Here is a 19,077-nt window from a genome sequence, read left to right as displayed (position 1 = left end):
GGAGAAAAAGGGGAATATTAAAGCATCCTTCAGGAACCAGTTTTCCCATTGTGCCTAAGAGGACCTCCTATGTTTCAGGGGTATTCACAGGATGTGTATAAAATGTGAAGATGGTGGCCGTGACAATGTGGTTGAATATGTATGAATTCCTTCAATCATGTTTTTACAGCCATCATCTTGTTTTTCCCCCAGTCATACCTCATTGACATTCCTGCTATATTTCTTGCTTGTGGTAGAAAACATACCTTAGATTTCGGAAGAGAGTATGCTGGGCAGGAGCTCAACAAATAACACCATGAAATAAATTGTAGGTTCTTAACAGGAGAATTGAGGAACCTTCCAGATGTAACTAAACTACAGCTCTTGACAAGCCTCACTACTGGTCATTGTAATCCAGCTGTATTAGAAGGGTCAGAGGTTCCCCATTTCTGCTTCATCATCTCATTGTTCTTAAATATTGAATATGAATTTTTTTGAGTCAAAAAATAAAAAAAAATGCAAAAGTAGTGCAGAGGATAAAGTAGCTCCTGTTTATTAAATTGGAAATAAATTCATTTTTATTTAAAAAATAAACTTTATTTAGAAATAAATAATTGAAGACAAAAGAATCTTTTATTAGCAAGGATTTCTTTATTTTCTTTCTTTTTGTTCAGTTATTTATTTTTATGTATTTTCCATTATTGTAAAACTCAAGAAGTTTCCAGTCCACAGTTAAAATGCAAGAGCATATCAGTAGGTTAAAACACTGCAAAAACAGCACCTTCAGTTAAAAAAGAGAGGGAACGAAGGAGAATCAAACAAAAAACACCATAAAACACCAGAGTTCCCCCAACCTTTGGGGGTTGGTGGCCTGGAGCAGGGGGAAAGAAGGGATGGGTAGAGTGAATGCGTGTGCGTGCATGAACACCCATTGCTTACCTGAATGGGGCCATGAGCGCTCACACGAGTGGAGCCACAAATGCCCTCAATGCTTGTGGTGACGCTTGTGTGAGTGGGGCTGTGAATGCCCATGCTTGTGGCAATGCTTATGCAAACACTGACATTCGTGCAAATGGGGCTGTGTGCATGCACACATGCACACCAGCCAGCCACTCATGCAGCCTGGTGGCCAATAGGCTGTGGCCCGGTAGGGGGCTGCAGCCCACAGGTTGGAGACCCTTGCTCTACACGCAAGGCTGGATGAAGAAATAGGTGAATTTCAGCAGGAAGAGCATTCCAGACCAAAGTTGCTATTAGGAGAAGCTCCTATGCAGTTCTTAGCAGATGGTCCTTGCTATCATTAGTGGTGACATAAAATCAACATTCTCCTGCTGATCCTTCTCTTAGCTGTAGTGTTTGGAGACCTTCCTAAAACGGTGGAACTGGAAGACAATCTGGAACCAAATTCACTTGTGGCTACCTTATCTGTCAATTGTACAAACTCAAGCTATGTGCCTGATACATACCTGAAGAGCGTCAACCCGGTTTCCTCTTTTTTCAACTTTCTAAACATCTTATCCGTTGGCAACTATGAGGTAAACAAGATAATATAGCCAGCCCAATATACCTTAGGATGATTTTTGAGGAATAGTATTTGTCTTGATGGCCAAGGAAATGCTAAATGATATAGGGAATTTTTGTAATAATTTACAAACAATTTGGACTCCTGCTACTAAGTGTTTCAGCTTCCTTCAACCACATGTGCTCTGAAGCTTTAAGATTACAATTTGGAGTATCCCAGATAAACATGGTAATGGACCTCTGGTCCAACAAATCTGAGGGCTCAGGTTTGAGGTTGAGAAAGGGACTGTGGTTCTGTTTCTCCGATGCAGAGCAGAAGTGATTGGTGGGTTTAGTAAAGAATACCTCATCTAACCCTGAGAAGATCTTAGGAAGGGCTTTATTTATGATGTTATCAATGAATGATGGTAATCTAAACAAGAACTTCATCATTTGTGGCATCTTCACTTTGGAACTCTCTTATGTTTGATGTTCATGAAGTAGTTCTCAAGAGTACACTTTATGAATTAAGATATGTATTTATTCAGGTGAGGTTTTGATAGGTTCACTGCTGACTATGGCATTTGATTATATGGTTTTCTTTGCAATTCTTGGTTTTATATTTTATATTCATTCTGTAAATCATTTTGCAGTACTTGATGAAGAGCGGTGTGCATATTAACAGTAAACTAGAAGAACTGAAAGGATGAAATATAAGGTTAATAAAAACTTCATCATCCCAGAGTTCCTAAGAAGGGAGACTGAAAACAGTTTCTACCAAAAACTCTGGAATGGGGAAATAGACTAACCATAAATTCCACAGAGTTCTGTGTTCTTTTTAATTAAAAAAGATCACTTTTACGGTGGACTCAAACACCACATTGCTGAGTTAGCAATAACTTGGCTAAGCCCTCAGACACAGCTGATGTTAAAGAAATTATTGAGATCCAGGGTTGCTTTTGAAGTGGCTGACAGTCCTTTGGTGGAGATACCCTCAGAGATGGACAGGGGAGGGAAGAGGTTGGTGGACACCACTATGTTTTAATGCTTACTTAACAATCAAACCAAGGCTCTTTCTTTTGATTCCCAGTTGAGGCTTAGTCCCAGTGCTTCTCTAGATGCCAGAGTGGTGAATCTGTATGCCTTAACATTCACTGCAAATTGTGGAGGAAAGACAAAAGATGTTCAACTCTTTGTTCAAGTTAATGAAGCAAAGAGATTATTGTGCATTGACATAGGTAAGAATGCTTCAGTTTCCTTGATTAAGTTAGTTTGGGCATATTCAGCAAAAGATAAAAGTGCTTTAATGAAGAACATTTTAACGTAGTATTATAGTAGAGTTGGATGAGATGGGGGATTATTAGTCAGTAGGCAGTGGGATGTGTTGAATTTTCCATCAACATGGAGCAGATCTTGACTAGCACAGGGTAACAAAATATTATTTTGACCAAGAATAGAAGAGAGTGGAGTAGAATTGCCCAAAGGGTCTCATAATCCTAAAATGAGGGACTGTTCAATCTCAGCTTGCCCATGTTGCCATGTTCAATTCACTACCATGCTAATTTTTTTCTCCATCTCTCATATATCATAGGACGGTTGCCTATACAAGTTTCAGAGGACATTCGACCTGGAGAAACAATCTACACAACTGTCTTGAAGAGGCGGGGCACAGGCAGACTGACCGTAAGTGCAGTGGTTGGAAGAAAAAGCAGGAATGTGCTTGAGAAAAGCTCTGTGATCACAAGGAGGGACAAATTGTTATCCACAAATGGGAGGAGGAATTCTTGTGGATCATCTGAGAGAAAGTGATCATCTGTGGGGAGCTGGCATTTTGAAGGGTGACTCAGACAGGGTGAGAGCCAGTGGCTGGGCAACAGGTGCAGGTATTGTCTACTTTATAATCTCCGCACTGTCTTTCCTTATCGCAGTTCACCATTGAGGATTCTTCCTTGCCTTTTGTCATAACTTCAGAAGGAATCCTGCAGGCACCTGCCACAGGTTTCACTCGTGAACAAGCTGGCAAGGTATATGCTATTGTTTGTGCTGCACATATATCTGCTTAGCAGCCTACTGAAATAGTGGGAGTCCATTCAAGACATGTTATTCCTTGGTTCTCGGTCATATCCCAAACAATCCCAAAGAGAATTGCATGCCTGCAGGGAGCTTCTGTTGTTTTCATCGGCATTTTGCCACTAGACTTTGATTTCCACATGTCTCATTTCAGGCCTTTGGACTTTTCTAATTGCATAGTTTCCAATAATTTCAGAGAATTATCTGTTTCTAAGGCTTCTATGGAACTGTAGGCTTCTTCATTGGGCCTCTTGGCTTCAGCTAACCTTTCCTGTATTGCCCCTGCAGACATTCTCACTAAACATTGCGGTCAGCGATGGTGCTTCAAGAAGTTGCAAAGTGCCTCTGTCTATCCAGGTGAACCCTGTCCACCATAACAAAGTCAGTTTCACGTGAGTTGGAGAATTGGGGGTGGGTAGAAAGATATGGTGATATTTAGATGTGCACGTTGGGTTGCCAACAAATTGGTAGAGCCAAGACATCCTGCTCTACCATTATATCCTTGAAAGGCATACAGTACTCCAGAATCCCTTGCAGTGAATGGCACAGAATTGGAATTATGTTAGGGAATATTTATCACTTCAGATCTGGTCACGTGAAATCCCATTTAATCTTATAGTACAATCTCAGAATCCTCTATGATACTTACAGGTAGTCCTTGACTTATGAACACTATTGAACCCCAATTTTCCATTGCTAAGCAAGACAGTTGTTAAGTGAGTTTTTCCCCATTTTGTGACCTTTCTTGCTACACATGTTAAATTACTGCAGTTGTTAATAACATGGTTATTAAGTGAATCTGGCTTTCCCATTGACTTGGCTTGTCAGAAGTTCGCAAAAGGTGATCACATGACCCAGCGACACTGAAACCATCATAAATACATGCCAGTTGCCAAGCAACCGAATATTGATCACGTGAACACGGGGATGCTGCTGTAAGTGTCATAAATCACTTTTTTCAATGCCATTCTAATTTTTAATGGCTACTAAATAAATGGTTGCAAGTTGAAGATTACATATATTGGACTTTGAAGATGCACTGCTCAAAATGATGCTTTGCTGGCACCTCTAAAAAAGCTGTCTGCTCAATCATGCATGGTCTGAGTTAGGGCTACTTGTTACTAACGGAAACCTCAGCACATGAGGAATCATCTATGCTCCATCCATCGTGCACGGCTTATACCCTTCTCTGGAGAAAGAACTAGAACAGCCAAAGCCTGAATCAAGCTGCACACTTCTGGAATTCTTGGGATGTTATGTTTTCTACTGAGATTTCTGAAATCCCTGCAGTGAACACAAAATTCTAGATCTAAAATTTATTGCAGAAAGGGGATGAGGAGACTTGATCCTCTTTCTGTTGTCTAGGACAGTATAAGAATATGTTTCCTGACTCTTCTACCTCATAGGTTTAGGACACATAGATTGAACAGACTGGACTATGATCCATACTTATAGTTTAACCAAATACCATTACATTAACCAGATATATTTGGAACTTTGAGATAGACATGCATGGGGACAGATTTCTTTCAGGCTATATCCCCATCAATGTTTATAGTTTTGTGCCCATGTAACCATTAAACTATTTTTTTTATTTTAAGTAGGCAGAGTAAACAGTATTGTGCTCAATGGACTCTTGATTCAGAAAGAGTTATTCATACCTTTGTCTTCATGATTCAGGGAATCATCAGTTGCAAGTTCAATACCGGAAAATGTACCACCCTTGTTCAACATCATAAAGGTTCATGCGAGTGGGGATAATGTGCTCTACCAGATCATCTCCCCAAGCACAAACTCTTTTACCATTGACCCAGGTAATGAAAGCCCCAGGTAAGCCATCGCATCCACCCCATCTCAGGAAGTCTCTAGCAGCTATACTGATTTTCAATTGCCAGTCCTCTTGCCTTCAAGAGGCTGAGAATCAATCTTTCTTCCTTATATGGACTCCAGGGGAGGTATGGTGAACTGAAGACAGCTGTGTAAAAGCAACAAAAGTAAAAAATAAGTGGTAAAGACCAAGGAATTTGTCAGTAGACCAGTTCCTTGGAAGCATTCCAGATAAGGAGAGGACAGGATTGCCCATATGTGCTCCAATGGCTACTCCTAGCAAGGAGACTGCAGGACAGCAGTTTTCTATGCGTTTGAACCCCAGAAGATGAACTATGGCTTTTAAAGGACACTAAGTTTCTAATTACTTTGGAATTTGCCTATGCATTCCTTACAGCCACAACTGGGTCTAAAATTTTCATTACTAAGCAAAACAGTTGTTGAGTTTTGCCCTATTTAGCAAAAAGCTAAATAAGATTTTGATCTAAGAAAGTTATAAGGGTCAAGGTAAATTTGGAGTATTGAATTTTTCTATAAGATTTTGGAATTAACTATAAAAAATAACCTCTTGTAGGAAACATAATTATTTTGATTATTATGGCAACTGCAAGTGAGATAAAAGATAAGTGATGATTTTAGAAACTAGACACAGTGACTAGACTAGAGGGAACTAAAGATTTTAAGCAGGAGATGAAAAATATTAATGCTAATTAATACTGGGATGATACAAAATGATACAAAATATTATCAGAAATATTAAAGGAGATCTTTGAAGAATAGATCCATAAATTAAGTAACTACAGTATCAACAGTGTCAGTAATAATGTCTGCTTCCATAGGTATTCTGTGTCTAAAAGATATTAATGAAGGAACAATAAATGAGAAACAGATTTCATCTAATAAGAGAACAATTTTGAATAGGTCACTATACTAGATATATCAAAGAAACTGACTGAAGTTTTTTTAAAAAAAAGTTAAGGAAAATATAAATGATGAACCAAGAGAATGATTGGAAAAATATTTTCTTATTGGATCTACAAGAGGCTTGTTAAAGCCTTGAAGAAATCTTGGTCATAGGATAAAGGAGAATTGAAGAGAAATAAAATCCTAGAACAGTAATTGATTGACTTTACACTATTAGAAATCAAAGGAAGGAATATAAAATTGTTTATATAATCAAGGTTAAAATTATTGTTTTTTTGTAATTTTCTGGCAACCCTTTATGAGCTTTTTGCTGACACCAGGGTTGAAAAGTTGTTGTTGGTTTTTTTTTAATGAATTTGCATATAGCTAAGGGATGGGATATGAGATGAAGAGATATGTGTTTATAGACGCTGAAGAGTTATTAAATATATTTGTTGTGAGGAAGGTTGGAAGTCACTTCATCTTCATTTCTTTTCTTTTTCCTCATTATATTTTCTTTGCTTTTCTTCTTTCTTTTTCTTTTTTTACTGTACTTTTTTTTCTTTCCATTCTTTTCTCTTTCTCTAGGTTTAGTTTGTATTAGTTTTTTCCAACTGTAATTAAATTTCTTAATAAAATAGTATTTTTTAATTATACAGTTTCAGGCATCATCAAGACCACTTACTACTTAGATCTGAAACACAATCCAAGCTTAGTCAACACCCAGCTGGAGGTGAAAGCTTACAATATGCTCAATCACGCTGATCATGCCAGCATCATTGTCAACATTACTGTGAAACAGGAGAACTTGGAAGGACCCCGGTGTTTTCCTGCTGTGTTTGTGTAAGTCTCCACAAAGGAAATTGTGGTAGCTTGAGCCAAGAAAACATAGAGTAATAGAGTCAATTTGAGGATGTCTAACTTTCTGCATAGGGATGCCTGTGTGGTAGATTTAGGTGATTAGGAGGACTACTATTTCTGAAGTGAGAAATATAGAAGTCAGACTGCTAAGTGGGAAGAGAGTTTGGGATTGCTTAAAGATAAATACATCCAGGTAAATTTCTTAGCCAATTAAAGATCAGCTCCAGGGACTGTGGTGGTTTTGACTTCATAATCCAACAAATCTGGAAGTCATGCAAGTTAAGTAACAGTGGGATAATGCTTTGGAGAAATCAGAACCCCCTACCTCTTGTGATTATTTTTGCTTAATTCCAGAACTGAGATTCCAGAGAACATTTCAGTTGGGAGCACCATTTTGCCTCTGTCTTGTTATGATCCAGAGAGTATGAATAGCAGCTTGAAATACAATATAGTTGACCAGAATCCACCTTATAGCTTTAAAATGAATGGCCCAAATTTGCAGGTGAGCCAGTGGCTAGGTATATATCAGGTAAGGCTTGAGTAAATTCCTCCGCATCAATTCATGTGAGCGGTACTAAAAATGTGCATTTAAATGCACAGTACACCTAAAGCTCAAAGGGACACTGAATTCCCATTTAGATTTTGATGCTTTAAGGACCCTGATTCGTGCTTTGGATCTCAGTTGATGAAAGATCTCTGTTTTTGTAGAAGATACTATAAGCTTTTCTGCCATGGGTTAATAACTAAAAGTAACTTCTGCCTCTTTCTCCTGATCTTTCTATCCTATGGTCTGACAGGTAAATAGCAGTTTGGACTATGATTCAGAAAGTATGGCCAGTCTTAACTTTCAGTACAAAGCTGCCATTCTAGTGATAGATGAAGGAAGTCCTGCACAAACCAGTAAGTACGACATTGTGAAAAAGTACTATTTGAAGTTTGTTATTCCTGGATATTGATGAAGTAATTGAAACCTGGCAGAATTCTAGGACTAGAAGATGTCTCCTTCAAATGTTGGGCCATGGATGCATAAATAACCATTTGAAATTTGTTGATGAAAATAAATTTAGAATGTATTACTAATGTAATAGAAAAGTATTACTAATGTAATATAATTTTATGCAGAAAAGCAAACCTAACTTATATACTATTGTGCAATTTCCTGCCCTTCATATAAAATAAAATAAAATAAAACTCTGCATCGAGACAGTCAAGACCACAGATTAATAACTACAAATATATATTTTTTCCTAAATAAGAACTCAAAATTCTTTAAGCATGAGAAAAGGTCAAATGTTTGAACTGAGCTTCACATTTAGTGACTACAATGTCATGTAATTTTCTTGATAAACAATTTCCTGTTTTCATAGTCATTGATCAGTCAAATGATAACACTTTTTTTTCAGGTATTGATAGTAAAAGAGGGCAATTATTAGTTTGTACAGAAGCAGTTATCAGCAGTTATGCTTAAAATCCTACAAGCTAGACTCCAGCAGTATGTGGATCGAGAACTACCAGAAGTACAGGCAGGATTTCGAAGAGGCAGAGGAACTAGAGATCAAATTGCCAACATACGCTGGATCATGGAGAAAGCTAGAGAGTTCCAGAAAAACATCTACTTTTGCTTCATTGACTATACCAAAGCCTTTGATTGTGTGGATCATAACAAACTGTGGCAAGTTCTTAAAGAGATGGGCTTACCAGACCATCTTATTTGTCTCTTGAGAAACCTATACGTGGGCCAAGAAGCAACGGTGAGAACTGAACATGGAACCACTGATTAGTTCAAAATTGGGAAAGGAGTCCAGCAAGGCTGTATACTGTCGCCCTGCCCATTTAACTTATATGCAGAGCACATCATGAGAAAGGCAGGGCTAGATGAATCAAAAGTTGGAATTAAGATTGCTGGAAGAAATATCAACAACCTAAGATATGCAGATGATACCACTCTAATGGCAGAAAGTGAAGAAGAACTAAAGAGCCTCTTGTTGCGGGTGAAGAAGGAGAGTGCAAAAGTTGGGTTGAAACTTAACATTAAGAAAAACAAGATCATGGCATTCGGCCCTCTCAATTCATGGCAAATAGATGGGGAAGAAATGGAGGTAGTGACAGATTTTATTTTCCTGGGCTCCAAGATCACTGCAGATGGGGACTGTAGCCAAGAAATTAAAAGACGCTTGCTCCTGGGGAGGAAAGCCATGGCAAATCTAGACAGCACACTAAAAAGCAGAGACATCACCCTGTCAACAAAAGTGCGTATAGTCAAGGCTATGGTCTTCCCAGTTGCAATATATGGCAGCGAAAGCTGGACCATAAAAAAGGCTGAACACCAAAGAATTGAGGCCTTTGAACTGTGGTGCTGGAGAAGACTCCTGTGAGTCCCTTGGACTGCAAGGCGATCAAACTGGTCAGTCCTACAGGAGACCAACCCTGACTGCTCTTTAGAAGGCCAGATCCTGAAGCTAAAACTCAAATACTTTGGCCACCTAATGAGAAGGAAGGACTCACTGGAGAAGAGCCTAATGCTGGGAAAGATCGAGGGCAATAGAAGAAGGGGACGACAGAGAATGAGGTGGCTGGATGGAGTCACTGAAGCAGTAGGCGTGAGCTTGAATGGACTCCAGAAGATGGTAGAGGACAGGAAGGCCTGGAGGAACGTTGTCCATAGGGTTGTGATGGGTCGGACATGACTTTGCAGCTAACAACAACAACAAGTTATCAGCATATTAATGTAAAGGCATCTAAGAGACCAAAGGAAGCAACTGAAAAACAGCAGTTGGATGAGACTGATGTGAGCCATTCACTGGTGCCTGACTGGAGACAATTGCTAAGTAAATTTGTGATAGGCAAACAAAAGCTACCCGTGATCTGTGTCCTACCCCATAGAAAGCAGATCAGTCAGAAAGCCCAGGATAGACTACCAAAATGCATGTTTGACAAATCCATCAAAAAATTAATACAATTGAAATAATAAAATTATAGCAAATGGGAAATGTTGCAGAGGCTATTTAATATGTAACTCTAAATATTCCTATAAGTATTAGAATAATCCTTTCCCCAAAGGAGCATGACTATTGATTTTAGGGCAGTCCACTTAAAATTCATATACAAGTTGAGCAAATTTAGCAGAATGGCAGTATATACAAAGAATCAAGCTGTTATAGGGTAGGGTGGCTGTTGTGATGCAAATTAATGTGATGCATTAACAGAGGGATAGAATCAAGATCATGTGAGGTGTTAATACCACTTTACAATGCCTTGGTAAGGCCACACTTACCAAGTTTTGGTCACCACAATGTAAAAGAGATGTTGTGGATCTAGAAAGAGTACAGAGAAGAGCAACAAAGATGATTAGGAGAGGCTAAAACACATAAGGAACAGTTGCTGGAATTGGGTATGCCTGTTACTCGTCCCAGCTTCTGCCAACCTAGCAGTTCTAAAGCACGTAAAAATGCAAGTAGAAAAATAGGGACCACTACGGTGGGAAGGTAACAGCGTTCCGTGCGCCTTTGGCATCTAGTCATGCTGGCCACATGACCACGGAGACGTCCTCGGACAAGCGCTGGCTCTTCGGCTTTGAAATGGAGATGAGCACCTAGAGTTGGAAACGACTAGCACGCATGTGCAGGGGAACCTTTACCTTTACCTTTTAATTTAATGAAAAGAAGGACTAGGGGTGACATGATAGCAGTGTTCCAATATCTCAGGGGCTGCCACAAAGAAGAGGGAGTCAAACTATTCTCCAAAGCACCTGAGGGCAAGAAGCAATGGATGGAAACTAAGTAACCTAGAACTAAGGAGAAATTTCCTGACAGAACAATTAATCAGTGGAACAACCTGCCTCCAGAAGCTGTGAATGCTCCAACACTGGAAGTTTTTAAGAAGAGACTGGACAGCCATTTGTCTGAAATGGTATAGGGTTTCCTGCCTGAGCAGGGGAGTGGACTAGAAGACCTCCAAAGTCCCTTCCAATTTTTATTTTTATTTTAATTGTTGTTGTTGTTAGGCTCTAACCATATTAAGTCAATGTATGAATCTTTCTAAAGATATGCCTACTCATCCTCCGTGTGATGGTGCTTAGCTGTATATAGTCCTACCTCATGGGTCTCTAGTATGGATTCCAGAGTGGGAATGTGGCTACAGAGATCTCATTTAGTGGCTGCCAGGCTTCATATCATACCTGATCTTATTTTTATTTTTAGATTTCTTAAAAAATCGAGGTGCCATGGTTCAGAACAAAACACCTGCCTCAAGCATTATCTTTGTTTCCAGCAGTGTTTCTGAACTTCACTATACCCCAGAGGTATTGGAAATGACAAATGATTTGGTAGCTATAGCCAGTGTTTTGTTTGGCAGTATGCCCAGCTGCCCAGAAAAAATAAAGACAGATGTAAGGTGAAATGGGAGAGATGAAGTAGCAGGAGTTAATTTCTTTAGCTTGCCTTCCAGTAAATTGCCTTTTTCTCACTAGTTGTTCTATAGTACCTATTTTATGCAAATGCTCGTGGTAGGTTCTCAAAATTCCAAATATATTGTAGGCCCCCAAAGATGGGGGATCACAGTCTACCCCCAATCACGTATGATTAAGGGCAAACTTTCCAGTGAAATGGACAAAGGAGTGTGACTTACGCCCCATATATGTAGAGAAGCCTTGAAGAAAACATGCAGCAGCCATTATCAAAACTTCAATTTAGCCCAGGAAGGCAGAAAAATATGCCAAGGAAACCCAAGAGTGACTGTCTTTGATATAAGAGAGACAGAAGGAGAAATTCTGTCTATCTTTTGAGATTATGTTATTATAGCCCATAGAGAGAGAGTTATAGTATTTCTTGTGGTTGATTCCTGACTGTCTGCCTTTAAGAACCAACAATATCACTGTGAAAAGTACCTAGAAGGAGATATCACTGGGAGATAAGCAGATGATAGATTCTCCCTCAGTCTCATCTCTGCTTTCCTCTAAAAATCAAATCACCCGATTGGCAAACCTAGCCGAAAACCTTCAGCTCTGTAGCCTTCATGTGTTATTTGAGCTTTGCTTGTTTTCTGTAATTATGTAGGTTAGGCACTTAGTTACTTGCCGATTACAAAGTGCTTGCTGGATGTTGTGTAGTGAGTTCGTTGCGCAGGAATGAAGACGAGGCGAGTGAGTTCAGCAATGGTCATGTTTATTTGCTTGCAGGATCTGAACTGAGGAACTAAGCTGCAGCCTGCAGCAATTTATAGCCTGCCCCCTAGGCGGCAGCCAATAGGTTTAAAGCAACCCATTGCCACCTAGGGGCAGCCAATAGCAGCACTGGAGACCAGGTGTCTGAATTGCTGGGAGCTGTTAGCTAGCTCCAGCTTACGTGGTGTTACAATTAAGCCCAATGCATAACATCCCTCCCCTCTTAGAATGAACAAACATCATAGCAACAATAAGCGTGCAATAACAAATTACAAGATTTAACAATAGTATGAATAGGTTTCCATTAACAATATAATAAGACAGTTAACGACATTATAACTCCATCATTGTTTTAGTACAGTCTCATAGTCAACATTTATCACAAGTACATACAACATTATAGTTCCTTATTTTACTATATAATCTGCTAAATAAGCAGGAGGATTGCGTGCCCTTGTGGAACGCCTCAGGGGTTCAGTCACTTTCTGGTCTACCAGCTTACCCACCGGGCCGGGCAGACCAGTGTCCTTTGATGCACTTGAGCCAGAAGGATTTGGTGCTCTCTGGCTGGCCTCTCCAAGTTGGCCCACCCCAGAGTCAGACTGTTCAGCAGAGTTGGCACAGCGGTTGTGAAAGTCAGGTTGGCTTGCTCCATCAGGGGATCCATGTTGTACTTCCGGACTCTCCTCCTCTACGGCCAACTCCTCATTGCTTGTGCTATGAGAGTCTTCAGAGTCTATGCATGGGCTGGCTTGGTTGCCAGTTTGGGGACCTTGGGAGGGACTTATGATGCAGTCCTCGCTTAGTGGCCATTCTGGAAACCGCTTTCTGAGTTGGTCAATGTGGCGTCTGACAACTCGCCCTCCCTCCAGCCCCACTTCGTAAAAGAGGGGACCAGATGATTTAGAGATTTTTTCCAGGAACCCACAGATTCCCATCCCCATAGTTTCTAGCCCACACCCCATCACCCACTTGCAGCCCCCTCAGGGGTTTTGGTCGAGAGACTTCTGCTGCCACTCTATCTTGATGCAACCTGTCCAGTTTTGTGATCAGGCATCTCCCCCAACGTAGTTCTGCTGGGCTTTTCCCAGTAGCAGTGCAGGGCGTGGAATGCTGGCAAAGTAAAAAATCTGCCAATCTGTGATGCCAGTCCCCAGTTACTATGTGTTTTAGTGACTTCTTTGTGGTCCTTACCATACGTTCAGCTTGACCGTTACTGGACGGGTGAAATGGGGCAGACGTTGCGTGTCTGATGAGGTTTGCCCTTAGGAAAGCCTGAAATTCAGCAGCAGTGAATTGAGCCCCATTGTCTGAAACTAAGACATCTGGCAGCCCATGTGTGGCAAAGAGTTTTCTCAGCACCTGGATGGTCCTAGCAGTAGTCATGTTTGCAACCGGGATTACTTCAAGCCATTTAGAATGGCTGTCTACCACTATGAGGAAGAGCTGTCCCTGAAAGGGCCCAGCGAAGTCTATGTGAATTCTAGACCAGGGAGTGTGCGTTTCCTCCCACCTGTGAACTGGAGCATGTGGTATTTCAGGCCTTGATTGCTGGCATGTATAACATACATGCACCTGTGCCTCGATGGCCTTGTTTAAACCTGGCCACTATAGGTAGCTTCTTGCTAAAGCTTTCATACGGACAATACCTGGATGGCCTTCATGCAGTGACTGTAAAACTCTATCTCTCAGTGAAGTGGGAACTATGATCCTGTTTCCCCATAGGATACAACCCTTGTGAGCTGATAGCTCATGTCTTCTAATAAAATAACTCTGGAATTCAGAGCCTGGGCTTTTATCTAACCACCCCATGTGCACCCATGAAAGCACTCTACTAAGTGTTTTATCAGTAGCTGTTTCTGGAGCTATGTACCCTGCGTGCAGGGGAAATTCTGGCAAATCCTGAATGGACAGGATTCTGGCCCCTGGGGCTGGATCTGGTTCAATTAGTGGTAGTGGGAGTCTGCTCAGGCCATCAGCATGGCCCATTTCTTTGCCAGGTTTGTGAACCAGTTTAAATGTGTAGGCTGATAGAAAAATAGACCATCTCAACATTCTTGGGGAAAGTATGTGGGGTGTTTGTTTGTCTGTTGTAAAGGGTCCCAGTAGTGGTTTGTGGTCTGTGAAGACCGTGAAGTCCCTGCCATATAAATAGTCATGGAATTTTTTAATTCCTGCTACAATGGCTAAGGCCTCTTTGTCAATTTGAGTGTAGTTACGCTCAGCAGAGGACAGTGTCCTTGAATAAAATGCAATAGGGACTTGTGTTCCATTCTTCTCTAAATGACTCAAGACTGCCCCCACCCCATAAGGGGATGCATCACATGCTAAACAGACTGGTTTAGACTCCCTAAAATGAGTGAGTAGATTTAACTGACAAAAGTGCCTTTAGGTCTTGGAAACTTTTCTCGTGAATGCTGGTCCATTTCCATGAAGCTTTTTTATCTAAGAGCCTGTGAAGTGGCTCTGCCACTGCGGCCTTGTTAGGCAGAAATGCATGGTAGAAGTTGAGAAGGCCCAAGAATGCTTGTAGCTCTCCTTTTGATTTAGGGCTAGGTGCCATTTGAATGGCCTTCACTTTGGACTCAGCTGGGTGAATGCCATTAGCATCAATGCGAAATCCCAAAAATTCGGTTGAAGAAACCCCAATACTGCATTTACTCTTTTTAAATTTGAGGCCTGCTTCACGCAGCCTCTGTAGGATGGCTCTGAGCCTGATGGCTAACACCTCTGTGGATTCCCCTGCAATAAGCACATCATCAAAATAAGGGCAATGTTGTGTACATAGTTATGGGAGTGGTTTCCCTTCGGCAGGAAACCTTAGTGCAATCATTGGCTGTTACTCCCCGGCGGGAGATTCTAAGCCGGGGATTGGTCATGTTTGAACGGAGCCTAGTATTTAAGGTAGGGTTCAACGGCTGCTAGCCAGTTGACCCATGTGAGTTCTAATAAACGTTCCTTGTTGACATCGCTGTCTCCGCTCGTCATTCCGGACTTAACAGTGGCGACGAAGGTGGGATATGACTGCAGAACAGCGAAAGACCCGCGGAAAGCCAACAGAGCGAAAAGCGGGAAATTTGAATCACAGTCAACCGAGCAGCAAGCAAATTGAACCAACAGAATGGCGCAAGTCGGTTCCCTGAAGGAGTTTGACCCTAACTACCCTGAAGACTGGGAAGAATATGTCGGACAAGTCGAGGGGTACATGCTGGTCAACGGGATCACGGAGGACAGGAAGAAGGCGGCGGCGTTACTAACCATCAGCGGCACTCCGGTTTACCGGGTGGCCGTCGGCCTGTGCCAACCCCTGCCGGTTTCCAGCGTATCGTACGCTGACCTGTTGGCCAAGCTGAGGGTCCACTTCACACCTAAACGGTCGGAACTGTTCTGGCGGAGAATATTTGAAAAGCGGAACCAACGGCCGGGTGAATCAATACAACAATTTGTGGCGGCAGTCCGAGAAGCAGCCCTGCGCTGTAAATATGACAATCTCGAGATTCGCATTAGGGACCGAGTGGTTTTGGGGCTGCGAGATGAACACTTGCAAAACCGAATCATTTCTAAGCCCACAGGCAACCTCCAAGAAGTCTTAGACGAGCTACTCACGTACGAGTCTACAGGCAGACGCGACCCCCCCCCCCTACAACAGCATGGCAGCCTCAGCCGAAATTAACCTGGAGAGCCATGTGGACAGTGGGGAGGGGGACTACCAGTGGGAAGCCGAGATTGCCGAAGTAGCCAAAAGGTTCGGGAAGATGGCGCCGAGACCGCAACGAGCCGAAGGCCCAGACCAGAACAGAAGACAACAACCTCCAGCACTACAACGACCCCAGAGGGACAACCCAGCCAGACCTCGCGACCCAGAGACCCGGTGCGGGAGCTGCGGCGGGAATCACCAACGATCGACTTGCCGATTCCGAAACGCCAAATGCCGAGGGTGCGGAAAAACGGGCCACATCCAGGCCATTTGCAGAAGCCGACCGCGCAACAACCGCCTCCACGAGCTCGACGCGTGGGCCTCAGGTGAGGTAACCCCCGAACGGAGTGGCGGAGAGACCCATAGGCCTAAGGCACGCACTTCCAACCCGGGGGCTGGGGTGGGGGTCAACCACGTGGGAATCCCTAGACAAAAACATACCCCTAGAATCAACCACATTTTGAGGCCTAAATTAAGAATCGAAGTCCAACTGCAAGATGTCCCTTGCAAGATGGAAGTGGACTCCGGGGCCTCAGTATCTATAATTTCTAGGGACACCCTGAAATACATAGAAACCAGAAGCGGCCAGAAAATTCCCCTTAAACTCACCAAATTACAATTAGCCGACTTCCAGAAATCACCCATAGAACTAGTGGGAGAGGCTACCATCAAGGTTAAATATAAGGGGTTTAGTGGAGTATTAACTATTTTAGTCACTGAGGGCCAGAGAACTAGCCTTGTAGGCCTTAATTGGTTCTCGGCCCTAGGCATCTGGGTGGGGGGAATTAACACCATTCAGAATAAAACCCTAAAATCCGTCTGCGATAAGTTCGCAGACGTATTCGATGGGTCGTTAGGGAGGTACAAGGGACCCCCCATTAATTTTAATTTAGACCCCGAGGTCAGGCCCATTAGGCTTAAGGCCCGGAGGGTGCCTTTCGCCCTCAAACAGAAAATTGAGGCCGAACTAGATAAGCTAGTAGGCCAGGGCGTCTTAGAACCTGTAGAAGGGGGCCTGTGGGAGACACCGATCGTCACACCCCTGAAACCAAACGGGGATGTGAGGATCTGTGCCGACTATAAGGCCACCCTGAACCTCGCAATGAAAAAGCATGCTTACCCGGTCCCGACGGTGAAGCAGGTCCTCGCGACGATCCAGGACGGCGCCATTTTCGCCAAGCTCGACTTGGCGCAGGCGTATTTGCAACTTACTGTGTCTAAGGAAGCCGCCGAGGCTCAAACGATAGTTATCCACAAGGGGGCGTTCCGCATTCACAGACTTCAGTTCGGGATAGCTGCAGCTCCAGGCATCTTCCAGGAGGTGATGGAGAGAACCTTGAAGGGCATTCCAGGTGTATGCCCTTACTTTGACGATGTCCTCATCGCTGGAAAAACTGAGGACATCCTAGCTGAGAGGCTAGAACAGGTACTGGGGAAATTCAGGGAGGCAGGATTGAAATTAAAAAAGGATAAGTGCTGCATAGGGGTAAAATCAACAGAATTTTTGGGGTTTAGAATTGATGCCCTAGGCATCCACCCCACAGAAGGAAAAATTAGGGCGATAAAATTAGCTCCAGAACCCAAGAACAAGGCAGAATTACAAGCTTTCCTTGGCTTAATAAATTTTTATCACACATTCCTGCCTCACAAAGCAGCCATTGCTGAACCCCTCCATAGACTTTTAGATAGGAAGACCCCCTGGCAGTGGCAACAAAAACACAGGACTAGCTTCCAAACTTTAAAGGACATACTGTCAAGCAATTCTACAGTTACCCACTTTATAGAAAACAAACCTATATTCTTAGCTTGTGATGCTTCCCCCTATGGAGTGGGAGCAGTTATTAGCCACATGGATGAGCAGGGTCAACAGAGACCTATAGCATACTATTCCAGGACCTTAACAAAGGTGGAACGGAATTATGCACAGATAGACAGGGAAGCATTGGCCATAGTGGCAGGCATAAAAAAGTTCCACGATTATCTGTATGGTAGGGACTTTACCATTTACACTGACCACAAACCCCTGCTAGGGCTATTTACTACCGATAGACAGACTCCACAAATAATGTCTCCCAGAATGCTAAGATGGTCAATTTTCCTTTCCGCTTACACATTCTCAATCAAACACAGGCCGGGTAAGGAGATGGGGCACGCTGACGCCCTCAGCAGGTTGCCTCTAGAGGATACAGGCACAGACCCCGCACCTGTGGGACAAATCATGTCCCTGCAAGAACTCGCTGAGTGCCCCCTAACTGCCAGGGACATTGCAGCAGCTACCAAAAAAGACCCCATACTCAGCAGAATAGCAGCATGGGTACAAGGCGGGTGGCCTAGCAAAAGCCCGGACCCTAAGTTCACACCATATGTTAGAAGGAAGGACGAACTATCATCACATGTTGGATGTCTGTTGTGGGGCAACAGGGTTGTTATACCAGAGAGGCACAGAAACACAGTAATCGGGGAATTACACGATGGGCACCCTGGAATTGTGCGTATGAAGGCCCTAGCTAGAAGCCACGTATGGTGGCCAGGGTTAGACACAGCCATAGAGGACAAAGTAGCGGGATGCTACCAGTGTCAGCGTTCTCGACCAGAGCTAGCACACACAACGGTACACAAATGGGAAGAGGCCAGGAACCCGTGGTCTAGGATCCATATTGACTTCGCCGGCCCATTCCAGGGCCTCACATTCCTTGTAGTAGTGGATAGCTACTCCCGGTGGTTGGAGGTCGTGCCTGTTAAGTCCATGACATCAGCCAAAACCATACAGGTCTTACGGGGACTCTTTGCCACTCATGGGTTACCTGACGTAATTGTTTCTGACAATGGGCCACAATTCACATCTAATGAATTTCAGGACTTCCTCAGGGCCAACTGGATTAGACACGCGACTTCAGCACCCTTCCACCCCTCCTCTAACGGCTTGGCAGAACGGAACGTCAGAACAACCAAGGACGCCCTCAGACGAATAATCCACGGCGATTGGCATCAGAGACTGGCTCAGTTCCTGCTGGCCCAACACACCACACCGTGTGCGGCCACAGGGAAGAGTCCTGCTGAAATGAGGTGGGGCAGGCGA

General features: G+C 42.9%; 1 protein-coding gene across 1 annotated transcript in view; it reads left to right on the top strand.

Moving 5' to 3' along the window:
* CDHR4 (cadherin related family member 4) overlaps positions 1-19,077 on the top strand; it is a gene marked incomplete at both ends in the record, with an annotated part of 44,141 nt that overhangs the window by 6,842 nt on the left and 18,222 nt on the right. The window contains 9 exons of the mRNA XM_081319046.1: positions 1,327-1,514; positions 2,570-2,717; positions 3,071-3,162; positions 3,408-3,503; positions 3,838-3,941; positions 5,230-5,363; positions 6,939-7,122; positions 7,495-7,642; positions 7,938-8,040. Of these exons, the coding sequence (XP_081175172.1) occupies positions 1,327-1,514; positions 2,570-2,717; positions 3,071-3,162; positions 3,408-3,503; positions 3,838-3,941; positions 5,230-5,363; positions 6,939-7,122; positions 7,495-7,642; positions 7,938-8,040 (1,197 nt within the window). The remainder of the gene's footprint in view (positions 1-1,326; positions 1,515-2,569; positions 2,718-3,070; positions 3,163-3,407; positions 3,504-3,837; positions 3,942-5,229; positions 5,364-6,938; positions 7,123-7,494; positions 7,643-7,937; positions 8,041-19,077) is intronic.

Source organism: Vipera berus, assembly GCF_964194415.1.
Source record: "Vipera berus genome assembly, chromosome: 2".
Classification (NCBI taxonomy): Eukaryota; Metazoa; Chordata; class Lepidosauria; order Squamata; family Viperidae; genus Vipera; species Vipera berus.
The sequence above is the reverse complement of the archived record's forward strand: the minus strand, read 5'-3'. Positions and strand labels throughout refer to the sequence as shown.